Source organism: Hypanus sabinus, chromosome 22 (assembly GCF_030144855.1).
Source record: "Hypanus sabinus isolate sHypSab1 chromosome 22, sHypSab1.hap1, whole genome shotgun sequence".
Classification (NCBI taxonomy): Eukaryota; Metazoa; Chordata; class Chondrichthyes; order Myliobatiformes; family Dasyatidae; genus Hypanus; species Hypanus sabinus.
This window is the reverse complement of record NC_082727.1, coordinates 41957843-41976969: the sequence shown is the minus strand read 5'-3', so window position 1 is coordinate 41976969 and position 19127 is coordinate 41957843. Positions and strand designations below refer to the sequence as shown.

Below are 19127 nucleotides of genomic sequence, written 5' to 3'. Positions count from 1 at the left end.
GATAGTATGGAATTCCAATTTGATAGTATGAACTTCAATTGCTTCAATTTACAGTAATTTATTACCCTCCCCCTTCCCTCCTTTTCATTTGTTTAAGATGGCACTGGTAACGGGCGACTCTGTCCATGCCCTCCCGAGCAAACTGCCCTCTACACTATCCTGTACTGAGAAACCCTTCTAAATCTCCAATTTGCTACATCTAGCAAGATCAACAACACCCTGGTGAAGTTACTGACCCAGCTGGAGATCATCGACGCGCCAGAATTGCTTCAACTCCAGACCGTACCTGGACCCAATCGTCAAGGCCTGGTCCAAGGTCCACGATGTTCCCAGAGACCCGCGGCCTGCTACAGTGTCGGAATGCCTGGAGACATGACCCATTCCAACCAGCACCTCTCCGAAGCAAACGAGCACACAGAAGTGATGTCGGAGACCTCAAGATACCCCAGACGCTTACCCGGAGTGACCACCATAGAGCTTCGTTGGTGGCTATCCACAGCTGCCGGAAGTGAGGCCTCCGCCGCCGACCTTGGAAATTGAGCCCAGGGCTCGGCTGGAGCGAATGCCTCCACAACCATAACACAGTTCATGGACTTGTTTCAGCCGGCAGCCCGGCCCTCCGGGATTAAGTGTTGGCTTCGGGGCCTGACCCAATTGACAGCCTGGGCCCCCATCACTTGGCCCCGATCGATCAGTGAGGAAGATGTTAGAAGAGCCTTCCTGAAGATAAATCCAAGGAAGGCGACAGGCCCAGATGGTGTCCCGGGACGGGTTCTCTGGGCCTGTGCAAGCGAGCTAGCTGGAGTGTTTGCTGACATCTTCAATTGCTCCCTGCTTCAGTCTAAGATCCCCTCGTGTTTTAAGAAGGGAACGATAATCCCAGTGCCGAAGAAAAGCAAGGTGGCATGCCTGAATGACTACCGTCATATGGCTGTAACATCAATTGCTATGAAGTGCTTCGAGCGATTGGTTATGGCACACATCAACCATAGCCTATCGGTCAACCTCGACGCTTTGCAATTCGCCTACTGGAGCAACAGGTCAATGGCAGATGCCATCTCTCCGGCACTATATTCCTCCTTAGAATAGCTGGAGAATAAAGATGCATATGTAAGGCTCCTTTTCATCGACTACAGCTCTGCCTTTAATACAATAATTCCAAATAAACTGATTCCTAAGCTCCGGAACCTGGGTCTTAGCACTCAGATCTGCAGCTGGATCTTCAACTTCCTCACAGACAGGACCCAGGCTGTAAAGATCGGGGACAAGCTCTCCTCTACAATCACACTGAGCACCAGTGCCCCACAAGGCTGTGTACTCAGCCCCCTGCTGTACTCACTGTATACCAATGATTGTGTAGCCAAGTTTCCATCAAACTCAATATATAAGTTTGCTGATGACAGCACAATTGTAGGCCGCATCTTGGGTAATAATGAGTCTAAGTACAGAGAGGAAATTAAGAACCTGGTGGCATGGTGTGAAGACAATAACCTATCCCTCAACGTCAGCAAGACAAAGAAACTGGTTGTTGTGATCAGAAGGAGTAGCGGACCGCACAACCCCATCTACATCGGTGGTGCGCAGGTGGAACAGGTCAAAAGCTTTAGGTTCCTCAGGGTGAATATCACAAATGACCTGACTTGGTCTAATCAAGCAGAGTCCACTGCCAAGAAGGCCCACCAGCGCCTTTACTTCCTGAGAAAGCTGAAGAAATTTGGCCTGTCCCCTAAAACCCTCACTAATTTTTATAGGTGCACCGTAGAAAGCATTCTTCTAGGGTGCACACAACCTGGTATGGAAGTTGTCCTGTCCAAGACTGGAAGAAGCTGCAGAAGATCATGAACCTAGCTCAGCACATCACATAAACCAATCTTCTATCCTTGGACTCACTTTACACCACACACTGTCGGAGCAGTGCTGCCAGGATAATCAAGGATAAGTCCCACCCAGCCAGCACACTTTTTGTCCCACTTCCCTCCGGGAGAAGGTTCAGGAGCATGAAGATTCATACCACCAGATTTGGGACCAGCTTCTTTCCAACTGTGGTAAGACTGCTGAACAGATCCTGACCCGGATCTGGGCCGTACCTTCCAAATATCCAGACCTGACTTGCACTACCTTATTTTCCCTTTTCTATTTTCTAATTATGACTTATAATTTAAATTTTTATTATATTTACTTCGATTGTACTTCAGGGAGCACGAAGCGCAGAAACAAATATCACTGTGATGATTGTATGCTCTAGTATCAATTGTTTGGTGACAATAAAGTATTTGTATTTGTATTTCTCCACTCTGGTCTCTTACCCATTCTCCTTACCTGCCTATCACCTACCCATGTTGCTCTCCTCCTTCCCTTTCACCCATGGCCTACTCTCCCCTCCTATCACATTCCTTCTTCTCCAGCCCTTTACCTTTTCCACCTGTCATTTCTTAGCTTTTTGCTTGATGCACCATCAATAACTCACACTGAAACATAAGGCGAGATATCGGCTTTTATTGACTGGAAGAAGGAACCAGGAGTGAGTGTCCATCATACTATGTCCTGGAGACTGAGGCCGAGCGTCAGGCCTCAGATCCCCTTTATACAGGGGCCTGTGGGAGGAGCTACAGGAGCAGCCAGCAGGGGGCGTGTCCAGACAGGCACAGAGTTCACCACATTACTTCATCGTCCTTTCCCACCCATCTGGCGACACCTATTATCTTCTAGCTGGTACTCCTACCCCTGCCTCCACCTTCTTTTTCTGACTTCTTTCCCCTTCCTTTCCAGTCCTGATGAAGGGACTCTTCCTGAAACATCACTGTTTATTCTCCTCCGTAGATGCTGCCTGACCTGCTGAATCCATCCAGCGTTTTGTGTGTACTAATCTGAGATAGTTCCATTTCAGCAAACCATACCTGTAAGTTAGTCTCTCCAGCTTGTTTTCAAGCTTTAGAGCAGCATTGGTTGCAGGCAATGCAATCTGGCCTGCAGGAAAATGATAGTGTTGTTTCATGCATCAGGTAATGGGATCAAGGCCAAAAAGCAACCAATATTATTTATGGCCCAGTAACTTTGTACCTCAGCCACAAGGTTTAAACTAAAGAATGTTATTGATCCAGTCTCCAGGCACATATAAATTTGCAATAATTGTTTTAACACCCCTTACAATCAAAGTCCCTAGAAATCCTTGAACTATAGGTTGAGTTAATCACAGTTTAATCAGATTGATCAGGCAGTTTGACATCAGATCCCACCTGGTAATCTGAGGTTGCATAAGAGTTTCCTGCTTCATTTCCAGTCTGAAGCTGGGAAGCAGTATGAGCCCACACTACTGCCACCCACAACTTCCCATGACCACTGAAACATATTAAGGGCAGCACACTGGGGCAGCAGGAAACTTAGTGCCCTCACAACTCCTGCGACCTGGGTTTGACCTTGATTTCTGGCGCTGTCTGTGTAGAGTCTAGATGCTCTCTCTCTCTGGTCATGTAGATCCTTCCTAAAGTCATTTTGATTGGTAGCTTGGAGACACAAGAGAAAGCAGATGACAGGATGTGCAGCGACAAAATAAATAATGGAAGAACTCAGCAAGTCAGGCAAAGACATTTATCAGGATGAAGGCTCCTGACTTTGCCGACTGTCCATTTCCCTTCACTTATCCTGCCTGACCCATTGAGTTCTTCCAGCATGTGTAGATTAGTAGATCGATCTGTTACTATAAATTACCCTTCTTATCGGTGAGTGGTAAGCGAGGAAGGGTGTTATTGATGGATGTGGGAGCCATGTATCTATTCATCGTACTGTATTTGTGTTGCTTATCCTTGCTCTGGGTTAAGGTAATTGGTCAAGATGGTTTCACACGTGGGTTTGGGTGGCAGTAGAAATAAATGAGTTTAGTCACCTATATTCATAGAGTAAGGAGTGCATATTTTTTGCTGACTGCTCGTTTTGGTTTAATTTGATCCAATTACATTCATTTTGCTCGTTTTTGTTTCACATGAGTTACGGAGGAGTTGAATGATTTTATTATTGATTTTTAATAATGGATGAAACATACTTTTCTACTTGGAATTCAGTTAGTTGGAAGCATGTCATACTTCCTCAATCTCGTGACTTTTCGTTTCTTTTCAACTAGTCACTACAATGGGCAGGAAAGTGAAGGACAGGTTATAAGGAATGGGCTCGGTGGAGTTGCTCTGAGAGCTAGCACATACTTGATGGGCTGAATTGCTTCATTCTCTGTTGAGGGGAAATACTTGAAAAATATGTGCAGGTGGCTATAGCACGTTTCTGATTGAAGCGCTATTCCAAGATCTAAGATATTTGCAAATTCTTGATTCCAAAAACTGGTGCTCAAATCCCCAAATCACATCTGAGGTAACTGAAATGGAGTGTAAGATCATAAGATCTCTCAAAGGAATCTGTAAATGCCCTCTCCAATCAACTCAAATAAATATAACAGAACACAATCTGGGGTATTTGATCTTTGATCTCTGGGTGTTCTGACACTCCAACAGTCACTTGAGAACTAGGCTACATGCAACTCAACTCTGACTACCACAACTCTGCCAGTCAACAGATATATGGAGGAATTTAAGGTGGGGGATATATGGGAGGCAGGGTTTAAGGGTCGGCAAACATTGTGCACCAAAAGGCCTGTACTGTGCTGTACTATGTTCTATGTTCTTACACTGAGTCAACCTAATGATTCAAGTTGTGGTAACTTGGGAACAAAGCCAAGGTCAATTCCAAAGCATATGGAAGTGAGCCATATTACTGCACTTCCCGTATTGATATCATTGTTCTGGGATTTCCCAAGGTGCCAACACTTGTGCAATGTGCAAGATAGTAAAAGATATCATGTGAGGTGGAATGTAAATCTCAAAGTGCTGCAGATTCTGGAAGTAAAATAAAATCTACAAATACTCAGAAATTTCGCTAAAGTCTGTGGAAAGTGAAACAGAGTCACTGACGTTTGTTGCAGGTGAATGACTTTCCATCAGAAGTGGGTAAAATTAGGTATCAGACATGGTTATTGGTACAGAGAAGGGTCTGCAAATGGAAAGAACAAAGGGGATCTGGAGAACAGGGGATACTGAAGAACACTGATGGTGGTGGTGCCAGTCACTCCTCCCGCTAACCTGCGAGGGTGCATGGCTGCACAGTAACTGAAATGCTCCCACGCACATAGCCTTGCTGCTACTCAGCTGGAATGTTCTTTTATACTGTAGAATGTTTTATTCAAGTGCCACACAGTCTTCAGGTCATGTAAAAATTTCCTGCTCAGAGCAATTGTTGGTCCACGCAGCTGTTAAAAAAAATTAGGGGGAATGTTGGTGGCAGCTGAGAGATGTGGGTGAGTGTATATAAAGCACAACTGAGCTGTATTCCGGAGGTGTAAATAGAAGATCAGTGAGATAGAGCAGAGACAAGAAGAAAAATGCTGGGACGGTGAGGTACAAATTACTGCTGTGGCTGGAAATATGACATAAAGAAAAATGCTAGAAATACTCAACAGGCCAAGCAGTATCTGCAGTAAGAGAGAAATAAAAACAGTTTAAAATTACCAGTGAGCCTTTGAGGACTCTTTGTCAGAATGGGAAAGGCTGTTTAGTTTGGGCAGAATGGCCTAATTAAAGGCCTAATTCATAACAGAGCCTAACAGCAAGACCATGGATAATAAAGAAAAAAAAGAGAATGTTTTTCATGGGTCAGGACAAAGAGGAAAAGGGCATGGAACCCTGATGGCTCGATGGCTACTCGGACCATGTCACAACCAGGGTTCATCTTTTGAAATAATTATTTTTTTCAGTTAGCATGTGGATTGTATTTTCTTGGTGTAACCTTATTGGTATGCAATGTTCCTTCGTTTGTTTATCTTTTATGTCTAATTATTTATCTTCTTGTGTTGCAGGTGTCTCATTTGGTATCATGGGGTTTGTTTTGTATTTATAACTGCTATTCAATGTGGGGTAATTAATTAGCATGGGGATTTTCAATGTCTTGCATTGTAGTTGTTGTCTTTGGGGGTTATTGCTTCGTCTAGACACCAGGGCTGTCTTATTGGTCTTGAATTCCTACATGACCGAGTGTGTATTTCAGGGCAGCAAGCCAAGCCCTCTTTGTTCGGTCATTGTGGATTCCTGCCTGATGAAACTCTGACCGAGTTCTTCTGTCCATCGTGAGTGATTCCAATTCATCAAGGTTCTGTACGTTTTGCCTGATTTCTTGTTAGTTCTGTGGATAATTTTTACAAAATTTTTACAATCATTGTTTTGTTTGAATTGCTGAAGTCTCTGTGATTCCTGAACTTGAGTTCACTGATAACCCTGACAGAATGCTTGAGTTGTCAGCCATTTTTGCTCTTTTAAGCCTCTAAACCAGGGGCTCCCGACCTTTTTTATGTCATGGACCAATACACTGCTCTAAACCAAGAAATCAGTTGGTTTCCTTCCCTTAGTTAATGTCTTCAATTTTCTGTTGGTTGTTCTCTGCCTCTCTGCTATGACCAAAATCACTTAGTCTCTTCAAATCCCATTATCCATCACACTTTGTTTAGAAGAATCAGTGTATCATGAATTTTGATGAGAAAAAAATTTAACCTATCACATACTCTGACTTGGATCATTGAAAGGTAACATCTTTGAAGGTGCTGGTAATAGCTATTTTTTTCTTTTTATCTTTAATATTATTCCTTGTTATAATGATGCGCTAACAGACAACCTATTGAAACATTATCAACTATTGATATTTCAACCCTTCAGTTTTTATTCGGTGAGCATCTGACAATTAAAGGTCATTGCTAATTTAAGGATTACTATTACGTTATAGCCTTTTTGGGTATTTTGGAGATCTTTCTATGAATGTTCATTAGGATGCTCCTTATCGACTACAACTTAGCATTCAATACTATGATCCTCTCAAAACTAATCAATAAGCTTCAAGGCCTTGATCTCAATACCCATTGTGCAATTGAATCCTCAATTTCTTCACTTGCAGACCCTAGTAATTTTGGATTGGCAACAACAACTGCTCCACAATGTCCATCAGCACAGGTGCTCCACAAGTCTGAGTGCTTAGACCCTGCTCTACTTGCCTTATACATATGACTGTGAGGCTAAGCACAGCTCCAATGCTATACTTAAGTTTGCTGATGACACCACTGTCACTGGCCAAATCAGGGATGGTGACAATCAGCATTTTGGGAGAAGATAGTGCCACATTCAGGTTGAATAGTGCCACATTAACCTCATATCACTCAATGTCAGCAAGACCACGGAAATGGTTATTGACTTCAGGAGGAGGAAACCAGAGGTCCATCTGCCAGTCTTCATTGAGGGATCAGAGGGGGAGAGGATCAGCAACTTCAAACTCCTCAATGTTATTCTCAGACTTCAGTCAAGATAGCAGCAATGAACAGCAATTCCTTTGGTGATATCTTCCAGATAGCATACCTTCAAATATTTCACTTTCTCTACATCTTCTACTTTTTTTTTGTATTGATTGTGTTACGGAAACTGCTGGAGCCTGTGAAGTGAAGTTTGGAATTTGATTGACAGGATGAGACAGAAGCATAGGTGCTGACAAGCAGGATTCCGAACACCAAGATTACCTCACCCTCAGTGAGGGTCATAACAGGGTCATATCATAGTCATAACAGGGCTGCTTTTTGTACACTTTCATGTCAGTTATTTTATATCTATTGATGCCAAAGTCTATGTGAAAGTCTTCGGAGATGAAGAACAGAAAATATATTAAGATTCTTGCCATAATCCCCATTAGTGTCAACTTCTACTTTGCAATGGGTGGATGGGAAAGAAGTAAGATATTGGCTGAGGTCCCATCAGCATTCATAGGGAAGAGTGACTAAAGATGTTCTCAGCTAGGGACAAAAAGGAAGCCAGATTTTAGCAGGATCAGGAAGAGTAGTTAAAGCCAACCTGCCACTCACATCCAACAAATCTCAGTACACAAATACAAACAACAATCTATTTGAGCTCACCTTACCATGGCTTCATACTGTTAAAGGGTCTCCATAGGGGAGCAAGGAAGAAACAAAGAGAGAATGAAAATAATCATTGATAATGCATGGTTTTGACCAATAAGTTAATATAGTACAAAATATCTGGACACTTCACTGTTCCAAATATTACCTGCCCTCTGCATTTTGGTAAACGCCAGATCTTTGGTTGCTTTTACTTCTTCTAAAGTCCGAAACCCTAGTCCATACCACTTGTCAGCTGTCTTCACTCCCACTCCAAAGACACTGGTGAACAGCTGCAGTAAGATAATATTTATTAACTAGAGATATTCACTGTATCTGGGTCCAAAGCTGCATCACATACAGTATACTGTTATCATTCTTATGTTATATTAATGAATGAATAAAAATGTCACAGAGAACTGAAGTCTAAAGAATAAATGCACAAACCTTCTCAACAGGCTTATATGAACTGAAAAATTATTAATATCCTCATGTTAGCGTACTTTCTAGTATTATACAAAATTTAATTTCAAAAATTCTACAGTTTATGTATTAATCAATCATCTTATATTAATTAGAATGACAATAAATATTAATTGATAACCTCAATATAATTTAGGTTGTGATGCCCACATCACAAACTGGTCAAGAATATCACAAACTGGGGCTTCATAACTCCCATGATTGGTAAGAGATGTAAAGAGAGATATAATATTTTCTTCAAATCACATTCCCACTTCCCACTGCTGTGGTCTGCAGCTCCCAGCAGCTCCAAAAGGACATCAATCATAACTGTGCCCAAGAAGTGCACGGTGAGCTTCCTCAGTGACTACTGTCCAGCAACCCTCACATTTATCATAATGACGAGCTTCAAGAGGTTGCTGATGGCTAGAATTAACTCCTGCCTTAGCAAGCATCGAGACCTGTTGCAACTTGCTACCACGATAACAGGTCTACAAGACTCACAAGCTCAATGGCTCTCCACTCTACTTCGGAGTACTTGGGCAACAGCAATCCTAAGTCAAGCTGCTTATCAGTTACAACTCAGCATTCAACACCGTCATCCTTCCATCACCAAGCTTCTAAACCTAAGCCTCTTTACTTCCCACTGCAATGGGATCCTCAGCTTCCTCATTAGAAGACCACAGTCAGTGATAGTATCTCCTCCTCATCAACAGACAATACAGGCACATCTCAAGGATGTATACTTAACACACTGCTCTACCCTCTCTATACTTATGTCTATGTGGCCACAGACAGCTCAAATGCTATTTATAAATTTGTATTGAAACCATTGTCAGTAAAATCTCAGAAGGTAAAAGCAGGTGTGCAGAGGTGTGATAGAATGGCCGGCAGAGCGGTATCGTAACAAAAACTTCACCCTCAACATTAGCAAGACCAAAGAATTGATTGTGGACTTCAGGAAGGGGAAGTTGGGAGTACACACACCAGTCTCATTGAGAGGGTTAGGTGAACAGGGTGAGCAGATTTAAGTCCTTGGCTGTCAACATCTCCAAAGGTCTATTCTGGCCCAATACATTGATACAATCATGAAAAAGGCACATGAGTAGCTCTACTTTATTAGGAGATTAAGATTTGGTTTGTCAGTAAAGACTTTAGCAAATTTCTAGATGCACAGTGGAGGCATTCTGACTGTTTGTATCACAGCCTGGTATGAAAGCTACTAAGTACAAGATCGAAAGAGGTTGTCTCTTCACACAGAGAGTGGTGAATCTGTGGACTTCTCTGCCGCAGGAAACAGTTGAGGCCGATTCATTGGCTATATTTAAGAGGAAGTTAGATATGGCCCTTGTGGCTAAAGGGATCAGGGGGTATGGAGAGAAAGCAGGTACAGGGTTCTGAGTTGGATGATCAGCCAAGATCATACTGAATAGCGGTGCAGGCTCAAAGGGCTGAATGGCCTACTCCTGCACCTATTTTCTATGTTTCTATGTTTCTATGTAAACTCAGCCAGCTCCATCATGGACACAATCCTCCCCACCATCAAGGAGAGCTTCAAGTGGCAGTGCCTCAAGGTGGTGGAGCCCACTGCTATGGATCCCCAACACCTGCAAGATGGCCTCTTCTCATTACCACCATTGGGTAGGAGGCATAGCAACCAGAAGACCCACACTCAATGATTCAGGAACAGCTTCGGTTTTCTGAAAAATCCATGAACACTACCTTATTAATCATTGATTTATTTACTTTGTTAGTTATAGTAATTTTAAGTCTTTCAATTGCGCCGTTGGCATATAACAAAAAAATGTCATATAAGATGGTGATTATAAATCTGATTCTGATTCTAGATGTGCAGAAAACTGAAACCGGAAACATTGAAGGTATATTTCAACCAAAGGATGGGGCTGGCATATGGAGTTGAAGAGTGGTTGGAAACAGTGGCAACAGCTTGACTCTCCATTGCCTACAACACCCATTATATAGCACCACTCACTTACACACCCATTCATTATATACTTTCCCTGACTGCACGCCAACACCCTCTACATATTCGACATCCAGTGAAGCATTCTCTATGTTACACACTTAAGCTGATACTCCGTTCTATTGATACCTCCAAAAGGCTATTGCATGTTATTTACCTTCCTTGCTTTGTACTTCTCATCCTGCAACAGATTATTGACCTTAGAGGAAAAGCCCTCTTCCAGAATTTCCTGTGTGAAAGCATGAAGTAAATGTTAATAACAGAAAGCCATAAAATTGTGCTGGTAATTCTAAATAGAACAAGAGCCATATAGCAGAGAAATAGGCTCTTTGACACACCTTGTCGATGCAGTTTATCCAGTACCCGCCTTTACTAATCCTATTAAATCTGCACTTGATCTGTAGCCTTTTGTGCCTTGGAAATTCAAGTGATCATCTAGCTACTTAGACATTGTGAGGGTCTCTGCCTCTGGCAGCATATCTCTAGTGTGAAGGATGGGGATTTGGGGTAATTCGTGTCAGGAGAGCCATGTGGACTCACAGGGGAAGAATTTGACAACTGCTTTTCTTTTTTTTTTGCAGAGCACTGTGTAAAGGGCAAGTATAAATGTGATATATTACAAAGTTAAGTAATATGTTAGTGTTCAGGCTGGGCTAAACATGAGTGCTACTCAAGCTAAGTTACTTACTGCCCATTACGCCACTGGCATTTAGGGCAGCAATGAAGTTCCTCTATGTCTAGCTTCCTTCATCGTGCCAGTAGCTTCCTCTTGGTTTACACTTCTGTCAGCCATGTAAGTCCCAGGTGGACACTCAGGAATACCGTCACACTCAGAAGGGTTCTTCACTGCTGTTTCCATAACAGTTTTATTTAACTAGTCAGGGTTGTTAGCCATGAAGCTGGAGGAACAGTGGACCGCTCTTAGTGTGGCCTCTACTCTTTGACCTGTTTGGCACGGGTGACTCTAACAAGAGCCAAAGCATAACAAACTTTACAACATATACTTGAGATATTAAATGTGATTCTGATTCTGATTCAGTTAAAGCTCTGAATCTGGCCAGCATAGCTCTCTGAGTCATTAAGGCACGCAAGCCTCCAAACCACGACAAGGTTGTGGTTCTCATCAAACTAAAGGTCTGTGAAAACATTAATTTGACTATTTATGCTCAGCACTTTACTCAGATTTGTAGGGAAAATTATATCTTAAAAAATGAAAAAAAATTAAGATGCAGACTTTTCCAATTTATGTGGTTGTGTTGAAGAAATATAGAATATTCAATCACTGTTATAGCAGAGAGATCAAAGGTTTATAGGTTCAAAGGTACATTTTATTGTCAAAGTGTGCATGTATAATACAACTTGATGAATATTATTGACTTGTAATACTCTTTACAACATTCTGTACCTCAATTATGGTTCTTGTCTGTTCTCCAAAACAGGGCAGTTCCTCCAGGTCATTCATTCCACTTATTGTATAAGGAAGTGATTTTAGTACTGATGTTGCTCTTGAATAGGTCACATAGGAGCCATAAGTTTCATTGAACTCACAGTTTTCTGCCAAAAGATCCAATGCATCCTGCAAAACAAATAATAATACTAGAAAACTCTCAACGCAATATTGTAACATCTTCAGACATGATATGAGGTAACTTACTTTGACCAATACCATTATTCTGAAATTAGCTGATTTTTAATTTCTGTAATAATCCAATAAAATCTATTGAATAAATTTTGTTCCAGTAATAAGTGTGCATGTGTCAGAAGAAGAATTAAAAGCTTTAATGCTTTTCAAGAATCCAATCACAGGTAAAGATACAAAATGTTAGTGCATTCATATTTTTAATAAACATTTAAAATATATAGTTAGGACAGCTTTTCTTTACGAATTTCTAACCTAATAAATTTTGTCACTATACTTTATCACCAATAATATCTTAAGTCTTAAATCTCTATTCTTATTAGTCCGATTTTCCAGACAATAAGATTTTTGGTCATTAACACTGCAATAAACATTTATACCAATTAACTGTAGTTGAACTTACATAGCCGTTTAAAATCACTTATTAAATAATTTGTAAGTTACATAGTGATCCAATCAGGAAGTTTTCTAAATCCAATCTTCCATTGAAAAGTCTTAATCACATTGAGCATGTATTATTAACAACAGCAAATATAATTTGCTTCTTTTGTGCCTTTAATTAAAAGATCTTGAGGGACTTAAATGGAGTTTTATCTAATGAAGTCATGTAAGAGAGTATTTAAACAGTTAATCATGAAAGTTAACCTTAAACCATTTTAAAAGGGGAAAAAAAGAGCTAGTAAGGGTTTTATAAGGCAATAAAACATAGAATTAGAATTAGGCCATTCAATGCATCAATTCTGCTCTGCCATTCAAACATATCTGATTTATTTTCCCCTCTCAACCCTATTCTCCATCCTTCTCCCCATAATCATTAATGTCATTCTTAATTAAATAACTATGAAACTCCAGTTTAAATAACATAATGATTTGGCATCCACAGCTGTCTGTGGCAACGAATTCCATGGATTCACCATCCTCTGGCTGAAGGCATTCCTGTTCATCTTTGTTATAAATGGAGAAGCTACTCTCAGGTTGTGTCTTCTGGTCTTCGACTCTCCCACTATAGGAAGCATCTATTTCATGTCCCCTCTGTCTAGGCCTTTCAATATTCAGCAGTTTTAATCTCAGTAGAGAGCTGTAGGAGTTAATAGGGACGGTGCCTTGCCCCAGTCATTGTCAGCTGCTTTGCCATTCCAATATCAACATGTTGAAAGAGGGTTGCCTGTTGATGGTTGCATGGTGAGCAGTTCCATTCTAGCTTCTGAATCTATGCCTACATTCAGCAATGACTGAACAGCACTTACATCAGGAATGATGAGTGGCAAAGTAATCTTAGCAACAACACCCATGTCCAAAAAGTGAATTGAAGAAAAGAGTTCAGAGTAAAATACTGTGCAGGTAATATGAAGATGATCTCCCACTGCACCAAGCATAAGCGTAAATAACTCTGGACTATGTCGTTTTTCCCAACATAGTCCAGGAGCCAATTTCCCACTGGAAGACTGGCTCCCAACACTTCAACATGGTGCATCCAGATACCGAGCACAGCTATACCCAGCATTGATGGCCAGCTGCTGTAAAAAGATGGGCTTTGACATTCAATGAAGCCTTGATCTCAAGACTTGTTTTCAAGTCCTCACTGAAATCTTTTGGAAATCTTTGAGGAAATAACAAGCAGGATACACAAAGGAGATGTTGTTCTCTTGGATTACCCAGAAGGCCTTTGACAAGGTGTCACACAGGAGGCTGTTTAACATGATTAAGAGCCCATGGTATTATAGGAAAGACACTGGCATGAATTGGCTGACTGGCAGGAGGCAAAGAGTGGGAATAAAGTGGGCCTTTCTGGTTGGCTGCCAGTGGCCTGAGCTGTTCTGTAGGGTCAGTGTGGGGACTACTTCTAATCACATTATATGTCAATTATTTGGATGATGGAAGTGATAGCTTTGTGGACAGGTTTGCAGATGATACCAAGATAGGTGGAAAGGCAGGTGGTGTTGAGGAGGCTGAAGTCTGCAGAGGGATATAGCACTGATTCTTGAGAATTTGGATAAAACAGGTTTTAATTTTGAAAAGAAAAAATTTTAAATGATAAGAAATCTAAACATAAATGTTTATAGAACAAGGTCTCAGCAATCAAGCAATATTTTGGTGCAACCTTCTGATTTTGTAATTTTTTCATAAAATACGTGTTTTTCCTGTCATTAATTAGTTTTTGTCAACACAGTCAGACACAATAAAAAGCTAATTATTCCTATTTATTTAGTCTTATATAGACTTAGAGCTTTTAAATCATTGTGTCTACACCATAGGTACTCATATATGCTGTTAAATATTGAATATTCAATTTTGTTCATTTTTTATACTATTTCACATGTATTCCTTCAAAAACTCTTACATTATACAACTTCTATCATTAGCATTAAATATACAAATAAACAATTTTGGACATAAAACACATTTTTAATTTTAAAGAGACAATTACTTTAATAAAGCAACTGTTTTGGAGGAACAGACAGTAAGCATATTAATTTAAAACAAAGTAAGTTCCATTTGACGGTGGTGACTGAGACCTGACGGTGGTTGCAGTGCCTAATTACAACAAACAACTCGAACCTTTACACCACTCAAGTTAATGCTTCCTTGCTTAACAACTTTATTTAACAATTTGGTACAACAAGTAACAATTTGTCATGTACATTTTATCCTTCTGTAAATATTAACAACAACGGTAAACAGCAAAATAAAAGCTACAGTACAACTGCAATGTTTAAGCATAAATATCAGAAAGCACACCAGGAACTGAAAAAAAATTTCCATCCATTTCTGGGCTCGAAAACCTTCAGTCAGCTTTATCAGGAAGTAGACGATTAATATGCTCCTCCTCTATGAAGTCCATGACTTCAGCAGACAGGTGGTAGATCTCCCGCATCCTGCTTGCACAACCCAGTGATGATAGCAATAGACAATAGACAACAGGTGTAGAAGTAGACCATTCGGCCCATCAGTCTGACCAGAATATCTTCAACTGGTACGAAGCACATATCCTTTCCACCTGGTTTTGGATGGGAGCTCGTGTTGGACCCATGAGGATGGAAAAACTCCTTCTGAACATCTTGATGATGAGCATCCACAGTGACAGTCTTTGCTAATCACCAATTTTGGTCATAAATGACTGCAAGCCAATCTCCACAATTAATGACACCAACAGATATATCTGTCGTGGTCTTGTCAGGACCACGCTGGGGTTCCTGCTCTATTTCCTCCATCAGCTTTCTCTCACGCTCTCTTGACTCTTGCTGTCTACATTTCCATGCCTTTCTCTTACTCTTCTTTTCCCTTTCATTCAAATCACTGATAGTTTTTATCTTCCCATCCTCTACTCTCTTCTTCCATCTTTGCTTTTCCTTTCTCAGGTATTCATCCTTTAACTCTGGTTCACGATATATTTTCTCTCTCCGCTTTTTTTTGGTATTCCCTGTTTCTTCTCCTTCGCTCCTCCACTAATAGCTGCTGCCTAGCCATAACCTCCTTAAATACGTAAAAGGAAGGTCAGAATTCAATGGAATTACTATGAAATTGTGCAAAATTGCTATGAAATTACTTATGTTTAATTTGGTGAAATTTTATAAAATGATTATGAAACAGTGCAACTAAATTCATTTATGGTTTTAGTCATTGGGGAATCATATAGTAAGGAAATATTGTAGGCTCTGTGGAAGAAGTAAGGGGGAAATTATGTATATTATAAATAAAGAGGTTAATGAAACATTACACACCACAGTACTATTTATTGTGATCATAAATTATATTCAAGCCTCCATTGAGGATCATATGGATGTTTTTGTCAACACCATCAAACTATGTGTCATCACAGTCAGACAGAAAACCTGACAGTGTTGACGTCTGACAGTGGTGACAAAAACACACTTTTTTACATGACATCCATGAGTTTTATACAGGAGCCACCTTGTTTTCCCTCTGTTGCTAGCTGCCTCTGTCCTCTATTTAAAATGCATAAATTTATGTCATAATTTAAAATAATTCTTTCTATACAAAAGAGACAGTGTTGACACGTCATGGTTGTGACAGTAGCAACATTAGATTAGATTAGATTAGATTAGATTAGATTAAATTCAACTTTATTGTCATTGTGCCAAGTACAGATACAAAGCCAATGAAATGCAATTATCATCTAACCAGAAGCGCAAAAGAATAGTGTTATTTACAACATAACTGTGAATAAAAATTAAGTGCTACAGCATAATATGTAAAAATTACATCAATAAATATGTAAACATTATTGAAAAAATAGCAGACTTACAGGAGCTTGTTTGACCCTGTTGCATTTAGCAGATGTGGAGGGTGGAAAGGGGGTCCTCAGGAATATACTTGACCATGTGGTTGCCTAATTTTATTGTTTTTTTATAAGTACCTGACAGTGTTGACAAAAACTTTGGACATATTTTGAGCAATGACAAAATAAGAGTAAATATTGTTGAAAATTCACTGCTTTTAGTTTTAAAGGGGTTTTTCACTCTACTCTTTCATCTGGCATATATATTATACATTTTAAATGATTTTTTCACACTTTTTTTTACCAAATTGAAATGATAATCTCTTGTCTGAGGACAACTGATTTTGTGGGTACTGGGCTATCATATAATCATATAGTTTATAAAATTAAAAACAAACATATGAAAAAATGTAGCATTTGTACAAAAGACCCTCAAATGATAAACCCAGCACTTTTCTTAGTGGGACATGTTTTCATCGAAGTCTCAAGAATCAGTGACAGACGAATTGGAAAAATGAGCAAAAAAATAACAGATGGAATATTATGTAGGAAAGTATACAGTTGTGGACTTCAGTAAAAGGAATAAAGACATAGTCTATTTTATAACTCCGGAGAAAATTTAAAAATCAGAGGTGCAGAGAGACTTAAGAGTCCTTGTGCAGAATTTCTTGAAGGTTAACATGCAGGTTGAGTCAATGGCAAGAAAGACAAATGTAATGTTAGTATCCATTTCAAGAGGACTAGAATACAAAAGCAAGAATTTAATGCTGAGGCTTTATAAGGCTTATTCCACACTTGGAATATTGTGAACAGTTTTGAGCCCCTTATCCAAGAAAAGATGTGCTGTCACTGGACAGGGTCCAGAAAAGTGCACAAGAATGATTCCAGGAATGAAAGGTTTAATGTATGAGATGTGTTTGTGGCTCTGGGCCTGTAAATGCTGGAGTTTAGAAGAATGAGAATGGATTTCATTGAAACCTATTAGACGTTGGAAGGCCTAACTAGAGTGGATGTGGAGAGGATGTTTCCTAGTGGGTGACTGCAACCCAGTCATTTTTTTGGCAATTTGTTGTCAAGTTCAAGAGAGTGTTTAATCTTCCATTACGGGGTCAGGAAGACAATGATGAGGGATCATTGTCTCATTGCCCACTGATTCCTCGACCTACACCAAGGAAGAGGGACAGTGAGGGACTATGCAGTTAAATTCTGCAAGCTTGCGGTGGAGATGAGGAGGAATGAAAGATCCCATTGTTTTCCAGCGGGCACTGAGCACAGCTTCGGTTTGAGATTGCAGTACAAGAGGAGTAGGACAGTCTGTATGACCTGACTAATTTGGCCACTTGAATTGAAAACCAGACAACTGAGAGGTGCCGAGAAAGATTGCCCTGAGCTACCTACTCCTTAGATTACCATTTTTCTGTATCCTCTCCCACAACACACAGTCCACATACGAGTCTATATAGGTAGGGTACATATACCTATCTCAGATCGGAGCAGAAGAACAGATTCCTGCCTCTTCTGTGGTGGTCCATGATACTTCTAGACTTCATGTCCAATACACCCAGTAAAAGAGGATACAGGAAGGGGAGAGCATTTACTGACCCCAGGGCAGCTGGGAACATCATGGATATCTCTCAAACACAGAAATGGAAAGTTATAACTCAGCAATTGAGGCCTGGATGGTCAGCCTCTCAGTACCAACTTTCTATGGAACCCCTCCATCTTTGCTATAAGACAACCTTAGAAAACATCTCTCCTGTCTGGTTAATTTGCCTGAACTACCACTGGTGCTTGACCTTCCCTGGTTATCTCAGCACAACCCATGGATTGATTGGTCCCTAAATGCATGCCAAGAGTGGGAACGAGAATGCCTGTCTACCCATCTGGGTACAGCTCTAGCCCTTACCTGCGATCCCCTCCTGTTTAAACTGCCAGTATGAATCTGTCTGGCATTTTGACTGAATATGTTAACCTCCTAGAGGTCTTCAGTAAAAAGAAGGTCATCTCTCTGCCTCCTCACCAGCCTTATGACTGTGCCATTGACCTCTTACTGGGTACTAGTCCTCCCCAGGGCTGACACTTTTCTCTCTCTTGTCCTGAAGACATAGCCATGGAAGAGTACATAAAGGAGGCATTGGCCTTAGAGTTTATATATCTATCAACATCATCAGCAGGGGTGGGCTTATTTTCTGTAAGCAGGAGGGATGACAAGCTCTATCCTGATTATTGACCCCTCAACAACATCAGACTAAAGAACTGCTGCTCTCTTCCCCTGCTTGCTTCTGTGTTCAAACATCTCCAGCGAGCAACCATACTTTCCAGCACTTTGTGTGTGTTGACCATATTTTCCAAGATGGATCTGTGCAATACTTAAAACTGATGCGTATCCAGGTGGGGGACATGTGGAAGACAGCCTTCATCACCTCCATTGGTGACAGTGAGTATCTCATGATGTTTATTTGATCTGGTCAGCAATCCGGCTGTTGGTCATGCCCTGGTCAACGATATGCTCAGGGACATATTGAATCAGTTTGCTTTCGTGTATTGAGATGACATTCTGATCTATTCCTGTTCTCGCCAGGAGGGTTCTCACCATGTCCAGAGGGTTCTTAGATGGCTACTTGAGAATAATATTTATGCCAAGCCAGAGGAGTGGGAGCTCCACAAGGAACAGGTGTTGTTTCGAGAGTTACGTGCTCACACATTTCAGTGTTCAAAAGGACCCGTGAAAGTTCAGACAGTGACAGAGTGGCCCAAACCATCTATAGACAAAGAGATGAGGCTTCTTGGGGTTTTCAAAATTTATCTCCACTTCATCGGAAACTTCAGTTCCATC

General features: G+C 40.6%; 1 protein-coding gene across 1 annotated transcript in view; it reads right to left on the bottom strand.

Annotated features, from left to right (window-relative positions):
- The window catches only part of dntt (deoxynucleotidyltransferase, terminal), a 257914-nt gene that overhangs the window by 177813 nt on the left and 60974 nt on the right, over positions 1 to 19127 (bottom strand). Inside the window, exons 4-6 of the mRNA XM_059947612.1 lie at positions 11818 to 11988; positions 10570 to 10641; positions 8136 to 8259 (exon numbers count right to left, since the gene is read on the bottom strand). Coding sequence (XP_059803595.1) covers positions 8136 to 8259; positions 10570 to 10641; positions 11818 to 11988 — 367 coding nt within the window. The remainder of the gene's footprint in view (positions 1 to 8135; positions 8260 to 10569; positions 10642 to 11817; positions 11989 to 19127) is intronic.